Below are 16,782 nucleotides of genomic sequence, written 5' to 3'. Positions count from 1 at the left end.
TTGCTGAGCACGATACACAGGGGGATTGTTTTACATAGTAAATTAAAACACTGCACTCAAGAGAGATGAAGTCTGGGGTATTTCTCAAAAGAAAGACACTTGCTAATCTAAGAAGAAGCTACCTGACAGCCTGTATTGTGTGTGAAACACCTGGCTGTGCAGACCACTTTAAGGTCAGGAATGGAAAGATCACATCTCTAAGTCACACTGATAAGTATAATCAGTCTGGAAAGTACAATTTTGTGCCTGCTGAATGCTTTGAAAAAGAGGGGAGAATGCTAAGTGACAATAGTAAACTCTAAAAAATCTGAGATGTCTAGTGTGTGTACCCTGCCTGCAGGCATGCCAGTGTGCAGAGAGCTGCATGCACATGGAAATACACAATGGGAATTCATGAGTACTCAGCAGCAAAGACTTTGAAGAAATTCATGGGACCTAATTGAATTTGGATCTCCTCTGCTTTTCTTTGGGGGGGGGTTAAGGGGTATGGATCCACAGAAACTTGGGCCTCCAAAATCAGTTTTTGTGTAAATAATTGCTTCCAATGTGTTGAAGCCAGTTTGTGCCATTACACTGCCACAAGACCTGTGTGCACTCCAGAATGTCTGCTGAATCTGAGTTGCCTGATGGGGTTGGATAGAGCAGCTGGCAGAAGCAGGTTCAAGGCCCTCTGTCCTACCAGGCAAAAACCAGTTCCAGAGTTCCTTCAAGCTTTTCCCCATAGCTTTGAAATCAAGTGAATATACAGTACATTAATCCCTCTCCTGATATAATGAAAAGAAAAAGAAAAAAAAACCCATAGCTCCCAAATGGATGAGTCAGGTACTACGAGTTGGCTCTTTAAGTGGAAGGAACAGATGAGATGCAAATCAGCAGCCCATTGGATCCAGCCTTAGCAGGACACGGAGGAAGGAGTAAGTTGAATAGAAATGGTAAAGCAGGACAGGAAGAGACTGACACAAGACCAAGATACAACATGTGTGAGGTGGGTGTGAGGAATATGGAACACGCCAAGCAAAAATGTGATTGGCGTCTGCTTTGAGAAGGAACTTAAAGTGTGGGAAGAAAGAATACACAGTGTGTTTGCCTCAGGAAAGACAGTTGCTGATGCATTCCATCAACCGTTTCTCTTAATGTATGTGTGTTGCAAAATAGCACATATTAATCTCTGCAGATGAGAGGTTCGTAAGGTTTTGCTTGAACTGGGAGTTGGTTTCCTTGTCTGTCTTCCAGTTTTAAGTTGTCGGACTTGGAGGATATTTTTTCACCTCTTATTAAATGTGCAGCTCGGGATTAAACTTCTATTGGTAATACTTAATGGGTTCTTCTGAAGAGCCTTGTATATAATGCAGTAATAAATGCTGGAAAAGGTGACCGGCTCATTTAGCCTGTAAGCCCAGTACCAACATTTTCACATGGCCTCACATCTGAGTGGGAAGGGATGTGAACCACACAGATGGACTAACAACTTGCCAGTGTCACACACAGCTGACTCACTGCTTCAGGGCAGTGTCTAAACTGGAAATCCATTATTTTTCAAATGCAGTTAGGGATGGGCAGTAAAATTTCATCTCTGAATATTCACTGTGTGGATCCAGTGCTCCTTGTGGGCCTGCGTGTCAGTGTGGTTTGTCAGGGTGCAACCAGTTCATCTCCTGGGTCCATTTCAAGGGCTGGTGTGGTTCAATTTTGGTATTGCTTTTAAATAAATATTAATCCAGAATACTTGGAAGTGCAGAGATTTGACTTCTGTTCATAGACAGAAAGCCTAATACCTGAATATTGTATTTGGTTATGAGTTGGTATTTTACTACCTAAAGAAAGCAAGGGTGAAACAAAAAGCCAGGCAAAAAAAAACCCCAACAAAACCAATCAAAACAAACCAATAACAAAAAAACTAAGACTTTTGGAGCTTGATTAATTGCTGTTGCAATCCTGACAAGTTTTTCCATACAGTGAAGACAGGAGTGAATGTGTCAGAAAAACACAACAAACCACAAGCCAGCAACAAACTAAATGCCAACACCCTTAAACCTGGAAAGTGCCATCTTGGCTGCTGTTGAGTGTGGTACCTCGTGTTGTTGGAACTGAAAGATACTTCACAAGAACTAGTTTTATTTGAGTACTTGGCAACATCTTTGGACATCAAGGACAAAATGTTTCTCCAAGGAGAATGTGATTGCACACACCATTAATATTTGGCAGAGGGAATCAGGGCCATGAGTAATAACCAAATCTTTTTTTTTTTTTGAGATTAGAGTCTGGTTCATGGTGTTCTTGGTAGCAAAGAGCAAGATTTGAGCTGTCACATCGGGCATATTCCTTCCTCTTCCCCTTCCCTAGCTGCAACAGAAACATAAGTAATGTGGTGCTGGGCACATGTTCTGCACAGTCACATTTTAATGAACAAGCAGAAACTGTAAGTAAGTTAACTCTCTTAGATCCTAAATTTTTCTCCTATGTAGAACTCTTTACTGGAATAGAGGTAGCGATTGCTAAACTTCTTGGATTACATTTTATTTTTCCCCGCCTGCACTATGAGAACGTTGTAATTGTTTTAAAAAAAAAACAACCCTAACGAGCAGGAAACAACCGCACGAATTTCAGAGCTGCTGCAGTTTCGTTGCCATGCGTGGGTACGCAATGGCATCACCAGAGAGGGCAAACCCTGGAAAAAAACCAGGATTTGTTGGCGGCCCTTGCTGTCGGTGGCCCTGGGGGGTGAGGGAGCGCTCGGGAACCCTCCCCGGGACAGCGGGAAGCAGCAGCGGGTGCCTGGGTCCCCCTGGTGTCCTCACGGCCTCTCCGCAAGAAACGAAAAACCTGGGTTTGCTGTCTTAGAGTCGCTCTGTTTTAGGCGGAGGATGTTGTGCTGCACAAACAACAGTTATTTTAACGTGTAGCGATCGAAGGATGTGTTATTTTCTTTGGGTGGCTTTTTCGTGAGGGAACTAGAACAAATTTGCAGACCTCCTGGAGATGTAACCTTTGCAGAGCACTGAAGATATAACCAACCACCTGCCCCCCCATCCCTGCCCTGTGGATATCTAGTCATAGGTGACATTAATATAGCAAGACAAAGCTGCCTCGTATCCTTTCAGGTATTGGAGGGTCGCTATGAGGTCCCCCCAGAGTCTTCTCTTCTTCAGGCTGAACAGCCCCAGCTTTCTCAGCCTGTCCTCATAAGAGAGGTGCTCCAGCCCTCTGATCATTTTCATTGCCCTCTTTTGGACACGCTCCAACAGGTCCGTATCCTTATTGTGTTGGGGGCTCCAGGTGAGGTCTCACTAGTACAGAGTAGAGGGGCAGAATCATCTCTGTTGACCTGCTGCCCACACTTCTTTTGATGCAGCCCAGGATGGAATCGGCCTTCTGGGCTGCAGCTGCACATTGGTGGCTCATGTCCAGCTTTTGATCCACTAGTGCCCCCAGGTCTTTTCCCACCCAGCTTCTCTCTAGCTTGTCTTCCCCCAGCTTATATTCATATCTCTGGTTGCCCTGACCCAGATGCAGGGCCCTGCACTTGGCCTTGTTGAACCTTGTTGGTGGTTGAAATCTCCCAGCAGGATCAGGGTCTGTGATCATGATGCCTTCTCGAGCTTTAGTAAGAAGGTTTCACTGAGAGGCTCCATGTGATCAGGCAGCCTGTAGTAGCCTTCAACCACAAGACTCCCTTTGTTGTCCCGATCCCTAATTCCTACCTGTAAGCTTTCAACCTGCTCATGGCTATTCTTTAGGGACAACTTTTCACACTCTATCCAATTCTTTACATAGAGGGCAACACCTCTACCCCTTCCTCCTCTCCCAGCCCTTCTGAACAGCTTGTAGCCATCAATAGCCACACTCCAGTCACAGGATTCATCCCACCAAGTTTCTGTAACTGCCACTATGTTGTAGCTTTCCTGTAGCATGGTAGCTTCCAGCTCCTCCTGTTTTTTGCCCATGCTGCATGCATTGATGTAGGTCCACTTCAGCTGGGCTGCCAGCTGTGTCACCTTTTTAGAGGTCACCTTTTTTTATTCCCCCAAGGCATTTCATGGCTGCTGTCTTGCTGTCTCCAGGAGCACCTGGCTCATTTTAAGACTGCTTGTGCTGCAGTTTCCACAGCATGCTTCAGGCCAACAAGTTGAAGTCCCTTACTATCACCCCGTCCTTCAAACCCTGGTGTGTCTTCCTGCTGCTTGTCACAGAAAATCTTGATATGATTATCCCCCTCCCTCTTCACATCTACTTTAAAGCCCTGTCAATCAGCCCTGCAGTCTCTTGGGCAAAGACCCTTTCCCCCTTTGAGAAAGGTGTCTCCTGTTTAATGCCAGAATTCCTGGTGCTGTGTAGGCCATCCCATTATCGAAAAATTCATGGGGCATCACCTTCAGCTAGCACTGAATGTGATGTATCTAATCATGCTACCACGGCCCAGGAGCAGCTTTAGACACAGCTTGGGTTGTCTTTCTATTGAAGAAAGGAAAAGGAGGGACACGAGGAGGCTGGAAACTGCTGCACAATTCACCAACAGGACATTTATTTGTCAGTCTCCTGAAAATGGTAACACTTCAACACAAATCCACAGCCACATGTGAAAATACACTGAGGCTGGGATCAACCTATCATGTAACAACTCGGAGCTGAGGGAGGGTGCTTTCTGAATGACAGAGACCTCCAGTCCCTGTCCTTTTCCTGAAGAAGTTAAGGCAGTTCTCTAGGTACCTGCTGCAGAGCTGGCACACACTGACTGCAATCATACCTGTGGTTCATACCCTGGAAAGGGTGCAAAGTGTTACTTTAGTGTGGGAGAGCAATGCTGCAGGAGAGTCCTGAGGGAAGGTAACACTTCTGGACCCTGAACAAGGATTAAGGGGAAAGCTGCATTAAAGCAAGTTAAGGTGTTTTCCTCCAACCTCAAGTCTCCTGGTTCCTTCAGAGGATGCTTATATCCATAATGCTTTGCAACAGCTCCTGAGTCGTGGCATTGCTTACCACTCAGGACATGTGTCTACTTGGACAAAATTGCATTTGAAGAATCAAGCATCAGCTCATACGTTAGCAGTGAAACCTCTCGGGTGGTGTCCTCTTAGCTCTGCCAGATTGCCTGAGAAATGTTGCCAGCTAGCTTGAATAGTCATTTGGGGTTTTGCAGTGCCTGAAATACCTCCTATTTCCTGTCATCAGATGCTTTTCCTGCCTTCTAAATATCTTATAGGTACATTCAAAGTTAATTACATCTGAGCTTTAATTCACGTCATCTGCAGGGCTGATAATCCTCCCCCTCCCCTGCCACATGGCTTGAGGAGGAAGCAGCAATTAAAACCTGCCTTTCCAGGGCAGGCCGTGAGAAGCGATGACCCGGCTACCTGCTCCTCCACCCAGCTTGGCAGGGCAGAGCTTCCTCATACCTGTCTTCAGGTCATGGCATGTGCCCAGCTCCTGTCTGAGGTTCCCCCATCTCTGATGCGTGGGGTGGGGGACTTGTCCTTCCTGGACATAGTGTGGGTGGTGGCAGAGATGAGAGCTGCCTGTGCCAGACCTTGCAGGGAGAGAAAGAAATGTGCGGCTGGAAATAAACTGATGGTTAGAGATGGTTTGAGCACTCCTGGGTTGTGCCAGAGGGCAAGCGGATGGCTTTTGTCTGCCTTCAGCTGTAATTTCACTATGTCCTGAAGTGCTCATTGGTTATTCGGCAGAAATGTAGTGTTCTGGAGGTGGGAAGGGGCTCCTGGAGATGGTCTAGTCCACCCAACCCAACCTTTCAGCAGGGTAAGCCAGAGCCCAGGACCATGGCCATTTGGGGTTTGAGTATCTTCAAGGATGGAGACACCACAGCCTGTCCTGTTCCTGTGTTCAGCCACCCTCACTGTAATAATGTTGCTTATGTCTAAGTTAAATTTCCTACACAGGTACTGCTAAATGCAGTAGAAGACCACCCCAAATAATTCTTAGCCACATATCCTGCAGAAGACAGCAGATCTAAGACTGAAGTTCCATACTCACAGCTTATCATACCCATCTGTGCCATCCTCTCTGAAGCCCCCAGGGTGTTTTACCTGGAGGACAATTCTTCCCCTTGGATGTGTTTCCATTTGCTATCTGCCAGAACAGCCCAGACTTTGTACTGTACCCTTCCACTGCTGCATTATCTGGAGCGGCCTATGCCAAGTTGTGTGGTCCTGTCACACACCATGGAGTTTGTCTTGCTATTGGTTGAAAAACAGCTAGTGTTAAGATGTGCTGTGCACTATAAATAGCACAGCCCCTATCAGTCTTGGGGCGTGATGCCTGTAAAATAACAAGTATGTGCTGGGTTACGCATTAAACAGGCCAAAGCCACTGGACTTTAAACGCTGTGCTCAAAATGAGAAGGCATAAAAAATAAAAGTGCTCTGGTTGGATGAGTGGTGCTGAGCAGTGCTGCTCTTGAGCTGAACAAAATGGCCAGTGGTTCCTCAAGCCAGATGTGGGCACTGCCAGGAGGGTGCATCCCATCCTGCACCGGTTGCTGCGGAGGGTGTGCTGGCATCTTCAGGTGAGCACCCTCCAAGCAAGAGCTTTGCACAGCATTTTTTTGCTTTGTGCCTTTCTGAAAACACAACCCACACCCTCCTGGTGAATTAAAAACAGCTTACAAATGGGTGGCAGCACAACCACTGAATGGATCCTTCTGGGAAGTAAGTGCATAATTACTGGGATGCTTCTGGGAAGACACCAGAGTGGTCAGTGGGAAGATTAAAATGGGGGAGTGAAGGTGTGGAGAGGAAGTGGAGGAAGAGCAGAGAGGCCCTTTGGCTGTTCCCCCATCAGTTATGTTGCTGAATGAAGCTACTGGAATAATTACAAACCTCAACTAAACTGTATTGTATTCCTTACAGGTAAGACACAGTACTGGAACTTCACTGAGCTCTGGTTCTTTTGTCTACATTTGACCCTGGACTTTGTGCAATTAGTAACATCTCTAAAGAGAAGGTACTTGAGGTACTTGCAGTGAACACAAATTATATTCTAAAGATCAGGTCAATCAGAGAAGGATAAAGTATTTACTGCTTCTAAAATATTTAGCTCATTGATTTTTGTTCCTTCTAACATCTTCTCATGCAGTTTATGAAATGTCAGCTCTAAGACCTATTAGGACAAAAGAACAGATAAAATTATGTGAAAGATAGGGGATGCATGGGACAGTGGCAGGGTGAGCTATTCAGGCCAAGCTGCTAGACCTTCTTAGAAGCTTAATCTAGTCTTAAAGCAGCCTGGCCTGGCAGAAGACACAAGGGAACAGAGGGATTAAGGCCGTGGCCTTCTCCTGTTTTTAGCTTTCACACCTATGGGATGCTACCCTTCCCTCAGCCTGTCATACCCCTCCAGCTCCACACTTAGCCAAGGAGATGGAGACAAGTTTTGTGTTTTATAAACCCTCCATACTTCCTGCAACTCCATCCTGCCTCTCTTGAGGAGCTGGCCTGATGTCAAATAGTGACAGAAAACTAGATTTTTCACTGCGATCTATGCAAGCAGTGAGGAATACAGTGAGGACCAGAGAAAGATGCTTGTTGGGTTATTCACTGAGCCCTGAACTGAAAAAGGAGCTACTGTCTCATCTTCCAAGTCCCTCTTGCAGCAAAGCTAAAGGAAACACTCACAGAAGCCCAGTTAGCTGTAAATTTACTTCTCAAAACTCTCCACTAGTTGTAGGGCCCCCCCACACCGTTCCCGTTCCTCCCTTAACTTCCCTGTGGTGCAGTCACGGCTCCTGCTAATCTGCCTTCAGCTGGGAGTGCAAGTGTTGGCGAAATACGAGCCTCCAGTTCTGCACTTTCTGCTCTTGCCATGTACAGGTTGGAGAGGACGAACGAATTGTTCCTGAAGTGCAGGGAGTGCCACCTAATGGCCTCTTGAAGAATCCCAAAGCTCCACACAGCCCGGTGTCGGTATTATTCCTATGTACTCGAGGATATAAAACCAAACACAGCGTATTCACACACACACACACACTGAAACCCAAGTCTCTTTCGTGGCCTGTCTACCCATAAGCTACACTTTAAGGGTAGTTTAATGTAGACTCTTTATGTTCACACACAAGCAATTGTTCTTTAAACTCAAGACTTCAAAACAACTGAAATAATCCAAGATGGACCCATCGCTGGCCCAGGCCAAGCCCATCAGTGACAGTGGTAGCACCTCCAGGACAACATACTTAAGAAGCGGTGAAAGAACCTGTGCAACATCAGCCAAAGAGAGGAGTATGTGAGAGCATTAACTCTGCAGACACCAAGGTCAGTGGGGAAGGAGGGAGAGGAGGTGGCAGAGCACAGATTCCCCTGCAGCCCTCAGGAAAGACCATGGTGAGGCAGGCTGTGCCCCTGTAGCCCAGGGAGGTCCATGGTGTAGAAGATATCCACCTGCAACCTGCAGAGGACCCCAGGCTGGAGCAGGCAGATGCCTGAAGGAGGCTGTGAGCTCATGGGAAGCTGAGATCGTGTAACTGAAGGGTAACAGCAAGAAAGAACAAACTTGTGAGTTTATGAAAAAACAAAAGCTGGACATCTTTTTCTATAAAGAGTAAGAAATGTCAGACAGGAGGATGACTTAAGAAACGCTGAGAACTGCGGGCAGTCCATACAAGGTATTCCAGCAAAGGCAAGGGGAACAGGCACCTTTCGGTCATTCAGTTACAAACAGATCCCTCTGTTAGTACTTAGATTTAAGACAGCTTTGTTTGCAGAGGGTTGGGACGACATTTTTATAATCCTGTATGTATTAATTGTTTTGGTTGCAGTATTCATTGGGATATCTGTGCTACAGAATAGAGAACAGGGCACAACTTGGCACCACAACATGTTAGTGGAGACTGTCGGAAGCACTCCCCGAGCAAGCTGCATGTACAGTAGCAACATTGCCTCCAGTTAGTAACTCTGGACCCACTGCTGCTCTCAACTAACCACAGAGGCAGGAAAATGAATGGGGATGATAGGGAAGACCACACCAAGGTCTCCACATTTGATGGTTCTTCCTTTTGGGTGCATAGGGATTGTTTTTCTTCCAAAAGGTTTGGGATTTTTTTATTTTTTTCTAAATGCCCTCAGTTTTGCCATAGTGCAGAGCTTGGAGCAGTCAGGAGTGTAATTAAGGCAGCAATTGCCCAGGGTATCAAGTGAGGCTTTGCCCGTGAAGAAAAGATGGCATTGCCTCTGAATCCCTTCAGGTGCCAGCTGGGAAAGTTGCGCCTGAATTTCCACACTCTGCTGACTCCTGCACAACCACTGCCAAGACCTGCAGAAAAGCCATCCAATTTCTTTCCCCCGCTGTGGCTGGCGCTTGTGTTCTTCCTTCTGAAAGGAGCTGAACCCCAGTAGGCATATGGACTCTCACCATATGCATTCTTTTCCATTTTGCACACGGTGGGATGCAGGTGGCAAGGTAAGGGGAGAGGACTTGTGTCATTCTTTCTGCTCTTTTACTGATACAGCTGCAAAGTCACTCTAAGTCTAGTCTTGAGAAATAAAGCCAAACAACTACAAGTGTGTGCTCAAAGAAGATGAAACAAATACTTTCTAAATTGCAAAACTCTCAACCAGAACACAGTACTGTATCTAGATTGGATTAAGGGAGGACATAACAGGGGGACATCACATGGGCAGATTCTACTCTAACATGTATAAAAACCAATATGGAGTACATCCAAAAATTAATGTCTTAAATAGATGGTAATACAAAACTATTAGTAATGTTATCTAAAAAATGGGAAATAACTACTTTCTAAATTGTAAAACCACTGAATCAGAACACTTAGCACTGTAGATTGGATTAAGGGGAGGAAAGGGAGCTAAGACATCACCCGGGCAGGTTATACTCTAATGTGTATCCAAAACAACATATGGTACAGACGAACATTAATTTCTCAAATGCAGCCAGCAAGGTCTCCTGGGAGGGGTGGGATGGGTCAGAAAGCAGTGCACGGCTGCTCCAGCTTAGTGCTGCAGAAGTGAAATCTGCCAGCCAGAGCAGAAGGGCATGGTGTCTCTCCCCTCGTCTCCACCCAAGTGGTGCTGGGGCTGCATAGCGTCCTTCAAAGCCCAGGTCTCAGTGCTCATCCAGGGAATTCAAGCAGAAAAATAAAATCAGCACCTAAAAGGAGAGTCAGCACTGCTAAAACTACAAGGGCAGGAACACATGTGACTTTGTGCCCCATTCTTTAGGAAGTCCAATGACAAAGGGGTAGTTCCTGGCACAGCAGAGAGAGCCCTGCCTAGGGCCATCTCCCTGCACCTCAGAAAGATTTGTTCAGAGCTTCAAAAGGTGGACATCAGAGTCTGCTGCACACTTGGGCGCCTCCTTCTTACCTGCATGGATTTCCTCAGCTGCCTATTGCAGAAACCTCAGTCCAACCTTCTCTTGCTCTCCAGGTGCCCACTGCTCCCCTCTCAAGTTGCTTTTCACTTTCAGTGTTTTTTTTTAAGAGCCTGGCAACCTTTCCATTCAAGAGTATTGTTAGACAGGTACAGCCATGATGAACTGAAACCACTTTTACTCTTAATCCAAGCTAGCTCATTTTACCTTGTCTCTTCAGATGAGCTCTTCAGCTGCTGGCTTTCTGGAGCCACCCCCAACAGCTGTGGGAAGAGGTCCAAGGACAGAAATGTTTTTCTGGACCACTTTCCTCCCTGAAACCAAGTTTGCTCATTGCATGAGGTTTTTGTCTTCTTGGACAGTTCAGTATCAGAGAGAGACAAGTGAAACAGAGGAGTGAGGAAGAAAAGAGAAGGGAAGGAAAAGAAAAGAGAAGGGAAAGGAATAATGCAAATACTCAACAACTCAGCTCTTTGTCACCTTTATCTCTGTATAAAAGAGATCTTGGCATCATAATACTTCATTGTAAAATCAGGCATGGGCAGAAGTGATGCTTTTGCACAGTTGCACAGTTGTTTTGAAAACAGATCTATTTTTAAGACACTTGTATATTTGAGACAGGATTTGCCTATAGCTTAAGCTCCACCCCCCTCCAGCCACACCAGACTCTACAATTCAGAGTTCTACAGGCCAATTCCCACATTTGTGTTATCTGTTGTTCAAATGAACACTGCTGATGAAAAGACTTTGGAAAAGAAAATGATCCATTTAACAATTCCCACAATCCTCCCTCCTCCTTGTAAACGTCAAGTTTTACTGAGCACACAGACAAATATTGCAGTTTTAAGAAGGAAGTATGGAAAATCAGCATGTCAAGTTTTAGAATCAGTACTTGTAAAGTTTTGCACAGAAATGCAACAAAATTGAAGCTGCACTAAAATATGATGGAGAAGGCTGATGCAATCAATATTCAGCAATTCCTGTTTTTACAAGGAATTTTAAGGAAAAGTGTTAATACAGAAAGAATCTATTAAACCATACTGTGACTAGATATACAAGTGAGCCCACTGGTGAGTAACACAAGATAGCCACAACTGCTATGTGAAACATAGGTTAATGAAAATTTAGGATACCAATTTATTCAGAATATGCAAGAAAAATCCAATTCACATATAAAAACTGTAGTGCCAGCATTTAAAAAAATACACCAACGTTTAAAAAGAGTAAACGTATGATTTGTCAAACTCCATTGCACATCAGTTTACTTTCCAACTTCAAAAGGGAGCAGCAAGTAATCAAAGGCAAACACATACGAGCATCTGAGGCTAATACAGCCATTTAAAGTTGTTGCAACAATACACGAAACAGCATTAACTCTTTTCTTAATTTTTAAAATAAAAATATTTATAACCAGTTTTATAAGTAAGGAATCAAGCTGTTAAGTGTTTAACCAGCTAAATACTTCCAGTGCAGCAAGAGAACTGTTAACATTTCAGCAAGTTTAAATAGCAAACACATCTGCACAGCATCCATAACTTTTCAAAGCATGATGGTTTTCATAGTCCAGTGACTGGCCTGTTGGACATGAACCACCAAGCTGGCTGGCTTCCAGAAGCAAAACAAAGACTGTCAACTAAAGTCAATTTAATGTCATTTTGGTCTGTAAAGTGCTTTAACTGAAAAATCTAAAGGCTTTTATGATACAGATGGGAACAGTCTAACAGTATTGCTACCGATACTCCTTACACCTTTTCCTAACCCGTAACAGCATATGGGGGGTCAGTGACTCCTGCATGTAAAACCCATACCCTAATAACTACTGAACTTTCAACAGAGTTTGTGCAAACTATCAGGAAAAGTAGGTGGTCTAGCTGGGATCTTGGGCCAGAAGACTGACATTCATGAACTTCCACTTGACCACTCCAACTTTTAACAGCTTAGGTAACTTTTACACCCTTCCTGAAAACAAGCTCTTCAAAAGGATTGTTCTTGTTTTTTTCTAAAAATACCCGTCACTTAGAATTCTTCTGTTTATTTTTCAGCCCTCATTTCTTCTGTGAGACAGCTTTCTAAAAGGTTTCATGCAAGACAAGAATCAAGGTGTTCATTTATTTTAGACTCCAAAACCTCAGTTTGGCAAACAGGACAACTGACTTTTTTATCCTGCCTTACAGCAGTGCTGGAACTTGCTGAGGACACAGAAGAATCAGCTTTGGTTTTCATAGCTGTGTTCATACTTAAGGGGACATCAGAACTGTCTTTTCTAATGAAATAGTTTTCAAAGGCAGTTCTGTCTTCCGACTTCGGCCATTGCTGCAGCACATTAGTACCCTCAGAGCTTTTTTTCTCAGATGCAACCTGTGATGCTGATGTCTCCTCAAAACAAATTTGTTTGGGTGCCCTGGTATAAAATAATGGCATAACCCTCTTGCCACTTGCAGAACCTTGGCTTGATTTTTCTTTTGTAACATGAGGAATTTTAACAGGTGATCCGCCAACATTCTTGTAGGCCTTTGTATTGGCAACAGAGAGCTTAGGAAACTCTCGCTTTGAACCTAAGTTGATCTTCTCACTGCCATCACCAGTATAAAGTGGAAATAAGATACCACTACGGGGTGATTTTTCAAATTTTATCTCGTTTTTAGGGATTGGTATTGTCTTTACTGCTGAACGATGCTGTGATCCAGGTGTTTCACTCTTTCTAACACTGCTGCTGGAATCTCTGTTTTTTTCTGAGAGTCCACTGTCTCCCCCAAGACGATACCCCTTGCCACTAAAAGGCATCTGACATTGTGTATCACGTGTTTGTGTCTTTCCTGCAAAATAAGAGAAGAAAGGTTAGTAACTTCATCATATATAAATCACAAGCTTAGTATTTTACGTACTTCACCTGAAAAATCTGCTGCTTGAAAACAGTGCTGCAAACTAAGCCTTTGCAAACAATTCATTTAAGAAGGAGCCTAGAAATTCACAAATAAAATGGGTCCTGTTCTTTGCTACATAACAATAACTACATAAAGCTCACGTTGTGATTGATCTGTGTTCAAGGAAATGTTTAGACCAACAGTTTAGAAAATACATATATATTTTTAAATACCTTTGTTAGTTGACTCAGAACTTGGAAGTTCTGCTGGCTGAGTTTTCTCCTTGGATTTCTTAGAGAAGTTCTCTGGCTCCTTCACTTTTGTGAATGTACCTCCACATCTCTCTTGATGCTCAGCCCACCAGAAGTCTCGTGCAGAGGGTGCTCTATTCATTGCACGTTTCACATAACCAAAGTAAGGTCTTCTATTTCGACAGGGGCCATTGCATCGCCACCAGTGCTGGCGGTACAAATCCACCTCATCATGAAAACTATGATAGATCTAGGTTGAATTAAAAAATGAAAAAGAAAAAAAGCAGTCATTCAATAAGTTTTTAATTTTGTAGCACTAGCTCTACAGTATTAAAAAAAAAGTATTACCCTGTAATTATCTCCGTCACTGCTGCGATTTGCACATTACCAAGTTAAAAGAACTGAACCTGGATAAAATTTGATCACTATTTAGCTACCATTAAAAAAAGGTTAAAAAACCCCCAGGATGGGTAGGAGTTTGTCCTGGTTATCTTGTTTGAACTGCAATAAAATAACTTTGAAAATCAACCTACAATTTCACCCTAAATTATGTACTGTTTAGAATGCATTGTAGACAATATAAGTAGTGCATTCTCTGTATTTCATTAATTGATGAATTAGACATAGTTTTTAGATATGATCAACCGATTAGCCTCTACTGATATAAATCTTAATTATGACAGAATACTCTTCCCCAAACATTACCCTGAATATGGAGTTAATCTGTCCCTCATTAAATTATTTAGATTTTAAAACAGAAGTTGAAAGAAAAATACTTACACAGGGTACACTTGAAAACTGTATCACTAACAACACACCCCATCTTCCTCAACCTGCTCCTAACTACGATCCCCAACAAAATAACTATGGAACTGGCATACACTTGGATGCAAATCTGTATTGGTACCAATTGGGGAGTGTCTCATAAAAACAAGTATATCACTCATACCGCATCAGGCATACTAAAAAATAAATTTTATTGGGAAGAAATCTCAGGTTAAGTGGATTATACTTACTGTGACATTGGCTCCAGTCAAGCGATTAATGCGATGCATGTGTTTGCAGAACTCTGGTCCATGAGATTCACGATCTTTGTCATTATTAGTAACAAAAAGCAGGGCATGGATCATTTCATGCAACAGTGTCTGAAATAATGCAAATCATAAGCTGTTTACTGAAAAACATTTCATATAGCTTCAAAATTATGCTGCGAGTATTTTACTTCTCTACATTTATCTTGGTGCTGATCTTATTTTCATACATTCACATGCTCACTCTGGGTCATAAAGAACATAATACTTATTCTACCTGTAAAATCAAATTACCTCTATCCCCACACCACCAAAACACACTGGAGAATATTACTACAGCAAGTCACATTTAAAAAATGAGAAACAGCCCTCAAACTTAAGCCAGATCTTCAAAGAGATCATCCCTGCTACAAACCAAAAAAGAGACACTCGTGAGAAAAGTGAAACTCTGCAGAATTTCTGTTCATTAAGCAAATCTGAACGTTGAGGCTACTCAAAGCAGCAACCCTGACAAAGGCGCAAGAAGCAACACAAAGTTTTGGTTACAGTCATATCCTAAAACCTCATTTTCTGCTGCTGGCCTTTTGACCTAAAAGATTAAATTACAATTTTCCGATTGTGCTTTCAGTCCATTGTTGTTTTTAGTAATAGAGCAAAATTTTGGAATAAAACCCCTTTTTTTTCTTTATATAGTCGGTAAAATTAACAAGTGACTTTAGACTCCTACTCAGAGTTGTGCATTTAGAAACACAGAACTGAGAGATTACCATGATATTGCAACACCATCAACAGAATAAAGCCATCACTATTTTATGATATTTAAGTTACTGTATATAAGGATCCCACTATGAACTGTAAAATGTTTGCATGGACTGCGGGGGGAAGCACAACACATTTTATGTGCAGATTCACAAGCCATCTTCCAATACCTCAACAAGATCCTTCCTTGGTCTTAACTTTAGGAGCGGCTCACTTAGACGAATGGAACACATTCCCCCTCTTCCTTCATATTTGCACACCCCAGCACAGCTGAAAGAGACACAGAAAGAAAATATGAGAAGCTAAGTGTTTCTGTAGTCCATTGAGAAAACTGAGAACTGGAGTTAGAACTCCATCCCCTTCCAACACAGGCTAGGCAACTCAGAACGTGACAAAACACCTCCCATGTGTAGTTACTAGGAAAAAAAAAACAAAAGCCCACAAGTTCCTTAGAATAACCTGTGACTGAAATAGCAAGAGTGAGGCTATAATTTGTTACATCTCTTGCAATAACTTAATGCAAAGTTAGCAATTCTGAAAAAAAAAATTAAAAAATAAAAAAATCCCCTAAAACCAAAGAGCCCCCACCCCACAATGGACTGTTCCAAGCTAACTTGTTCAGAAGGCACAAGACAGTTTTCATTAGAACTCCTGATGGGGTGAAACACATAAAACAGGGGCCAAAGATTCACAGCAGCCAACACCAACTTAACTGATTGCTGCAATTTCACCCCTCATCCTCCCTTAACTTTTGATTATCATGACTTCTGTGTGTTAATCCAGCAGAAAACAATTGTTTGTTTTGTTACTGAGTTAATCCTCTACCAGTTCAGTATTCTAAAGAGTACTACAACCAGCAGAGGGTAAGAGGGTACAGAACTCCAGCAACCGCATCAGCTGATGTGGTGCAGAAATGGAGCCTGCATTTCAAAGCTTTTTTTTTTTTTTTAAATCTTAGCTTTCCTACATGTTCTCCTTTCTAATCTATGCTAAGTCTTGTTAACATGCTATTATATTTTCCTATCTGCCTTTCTTGCATGCTATAAAACTACTGTAACACTGGGAATAAGTAAAATGACAGCAATCCAACTACATTCTTTTTGTTTAGCAACAATTTAAGACTGTTATTTACTCCACTTCAGCATCTCTCCAGTTCCGCCTGCACCACAGGAACAACGACTTACGGATGCCAAGGACAACAAACGAAGGACAAAACAGACAAGGACAGTGACTAACCCGCATCCTGCCTTATGAACTACGTTAGAAGAGCAGGATATTAAAATACGTGGAAGGGAAGCTGTGGCACTAGCGTCTCGTGCCTAGGAAGCCACAGTCAGGAGCAGCACAAAGTGACAGCTCTGCCCCCCCCTCAAACCCACAGGGAACGCGATGGGTCACAGGCTCCTCCGACAGCTCTGACGCAGCTCCTGCCACCGCGGGCGCCCAGCCGAGGCGCCTGAGGGCGGTGAAGGCCAAAGGGCCGCGCTGCTCCGCCAGGACCGGCTTCTCCCGCCGCCCCCGGCTCCCGGAGCCCCCCTCCCC

The 16,782-nt window shown here is 43.5% G+C and overlaps 2 protein-coding genes across 2 annotated transcripts in view; one reads left to right on the top strand and one right to left on the bottom strand.

Annotated features, from left to right (window-relative positions):
* Positions 1-12,414: 12,414 nt before the first annotated feature.
* SPRTN (SprT-like N-terminal domain) lies at positions 12,415-16,482 on the bottom strand. Its single transcript, XM_010004549.1, has 5 exons — positions 16,373-16,482; positions 15,411-15,510; positions 14,467-14,595; positions 13,433-13,700; positions 12,415-13,151 (listed from the first exon to the last, which is right to left on the bottom strand). The coding sequence occupies exons 1-5, from the start codon at positions 16,480-16,482 to the stop codon at positions 12,415-12,417; spliced, it is 1,344 nt and encodes a 447-aa protein (XP_010002851.1).
* An 8-nt stretch (positions 16,483-16,490) lies between these two features.
* EXOC8 (exocyst complex component 8) overlaps positions 16,491-16,782 on the top strand; it is a 3,795-nt gene continuing 3,503 nt past the window's right edge. Inside the window, 1 exon segment of the mRNA XM_010004548.1 lies at positions 16,491-16,499. Coding sequence (XP_010002850.1) covers positions 16,491-16,499 — 9 coding nt within the window.

The sequence above is a fragment of the Chaetura pelagica genome, unplaced genomic scaffold (assembly GCF_000747805.2).
Source record: "Chaetura pelagica isolate M959 unplaced genomic scaffold, ChaPel_1.0 scaffold9, whole genome shotgun sequence".
In the NCBI taxonomy this organism is placed as follows: Eukaryota; Metazoa; Chordata; class Aves; order Apodiformes; family Apodidae; genus Chaetura; species Chaetura pelagica.
The sequence above is the reverse complement of the archived record's forward strand: the minus strand, read 5'-3'. Positions and strand labels throughout refer to the sequence as shown.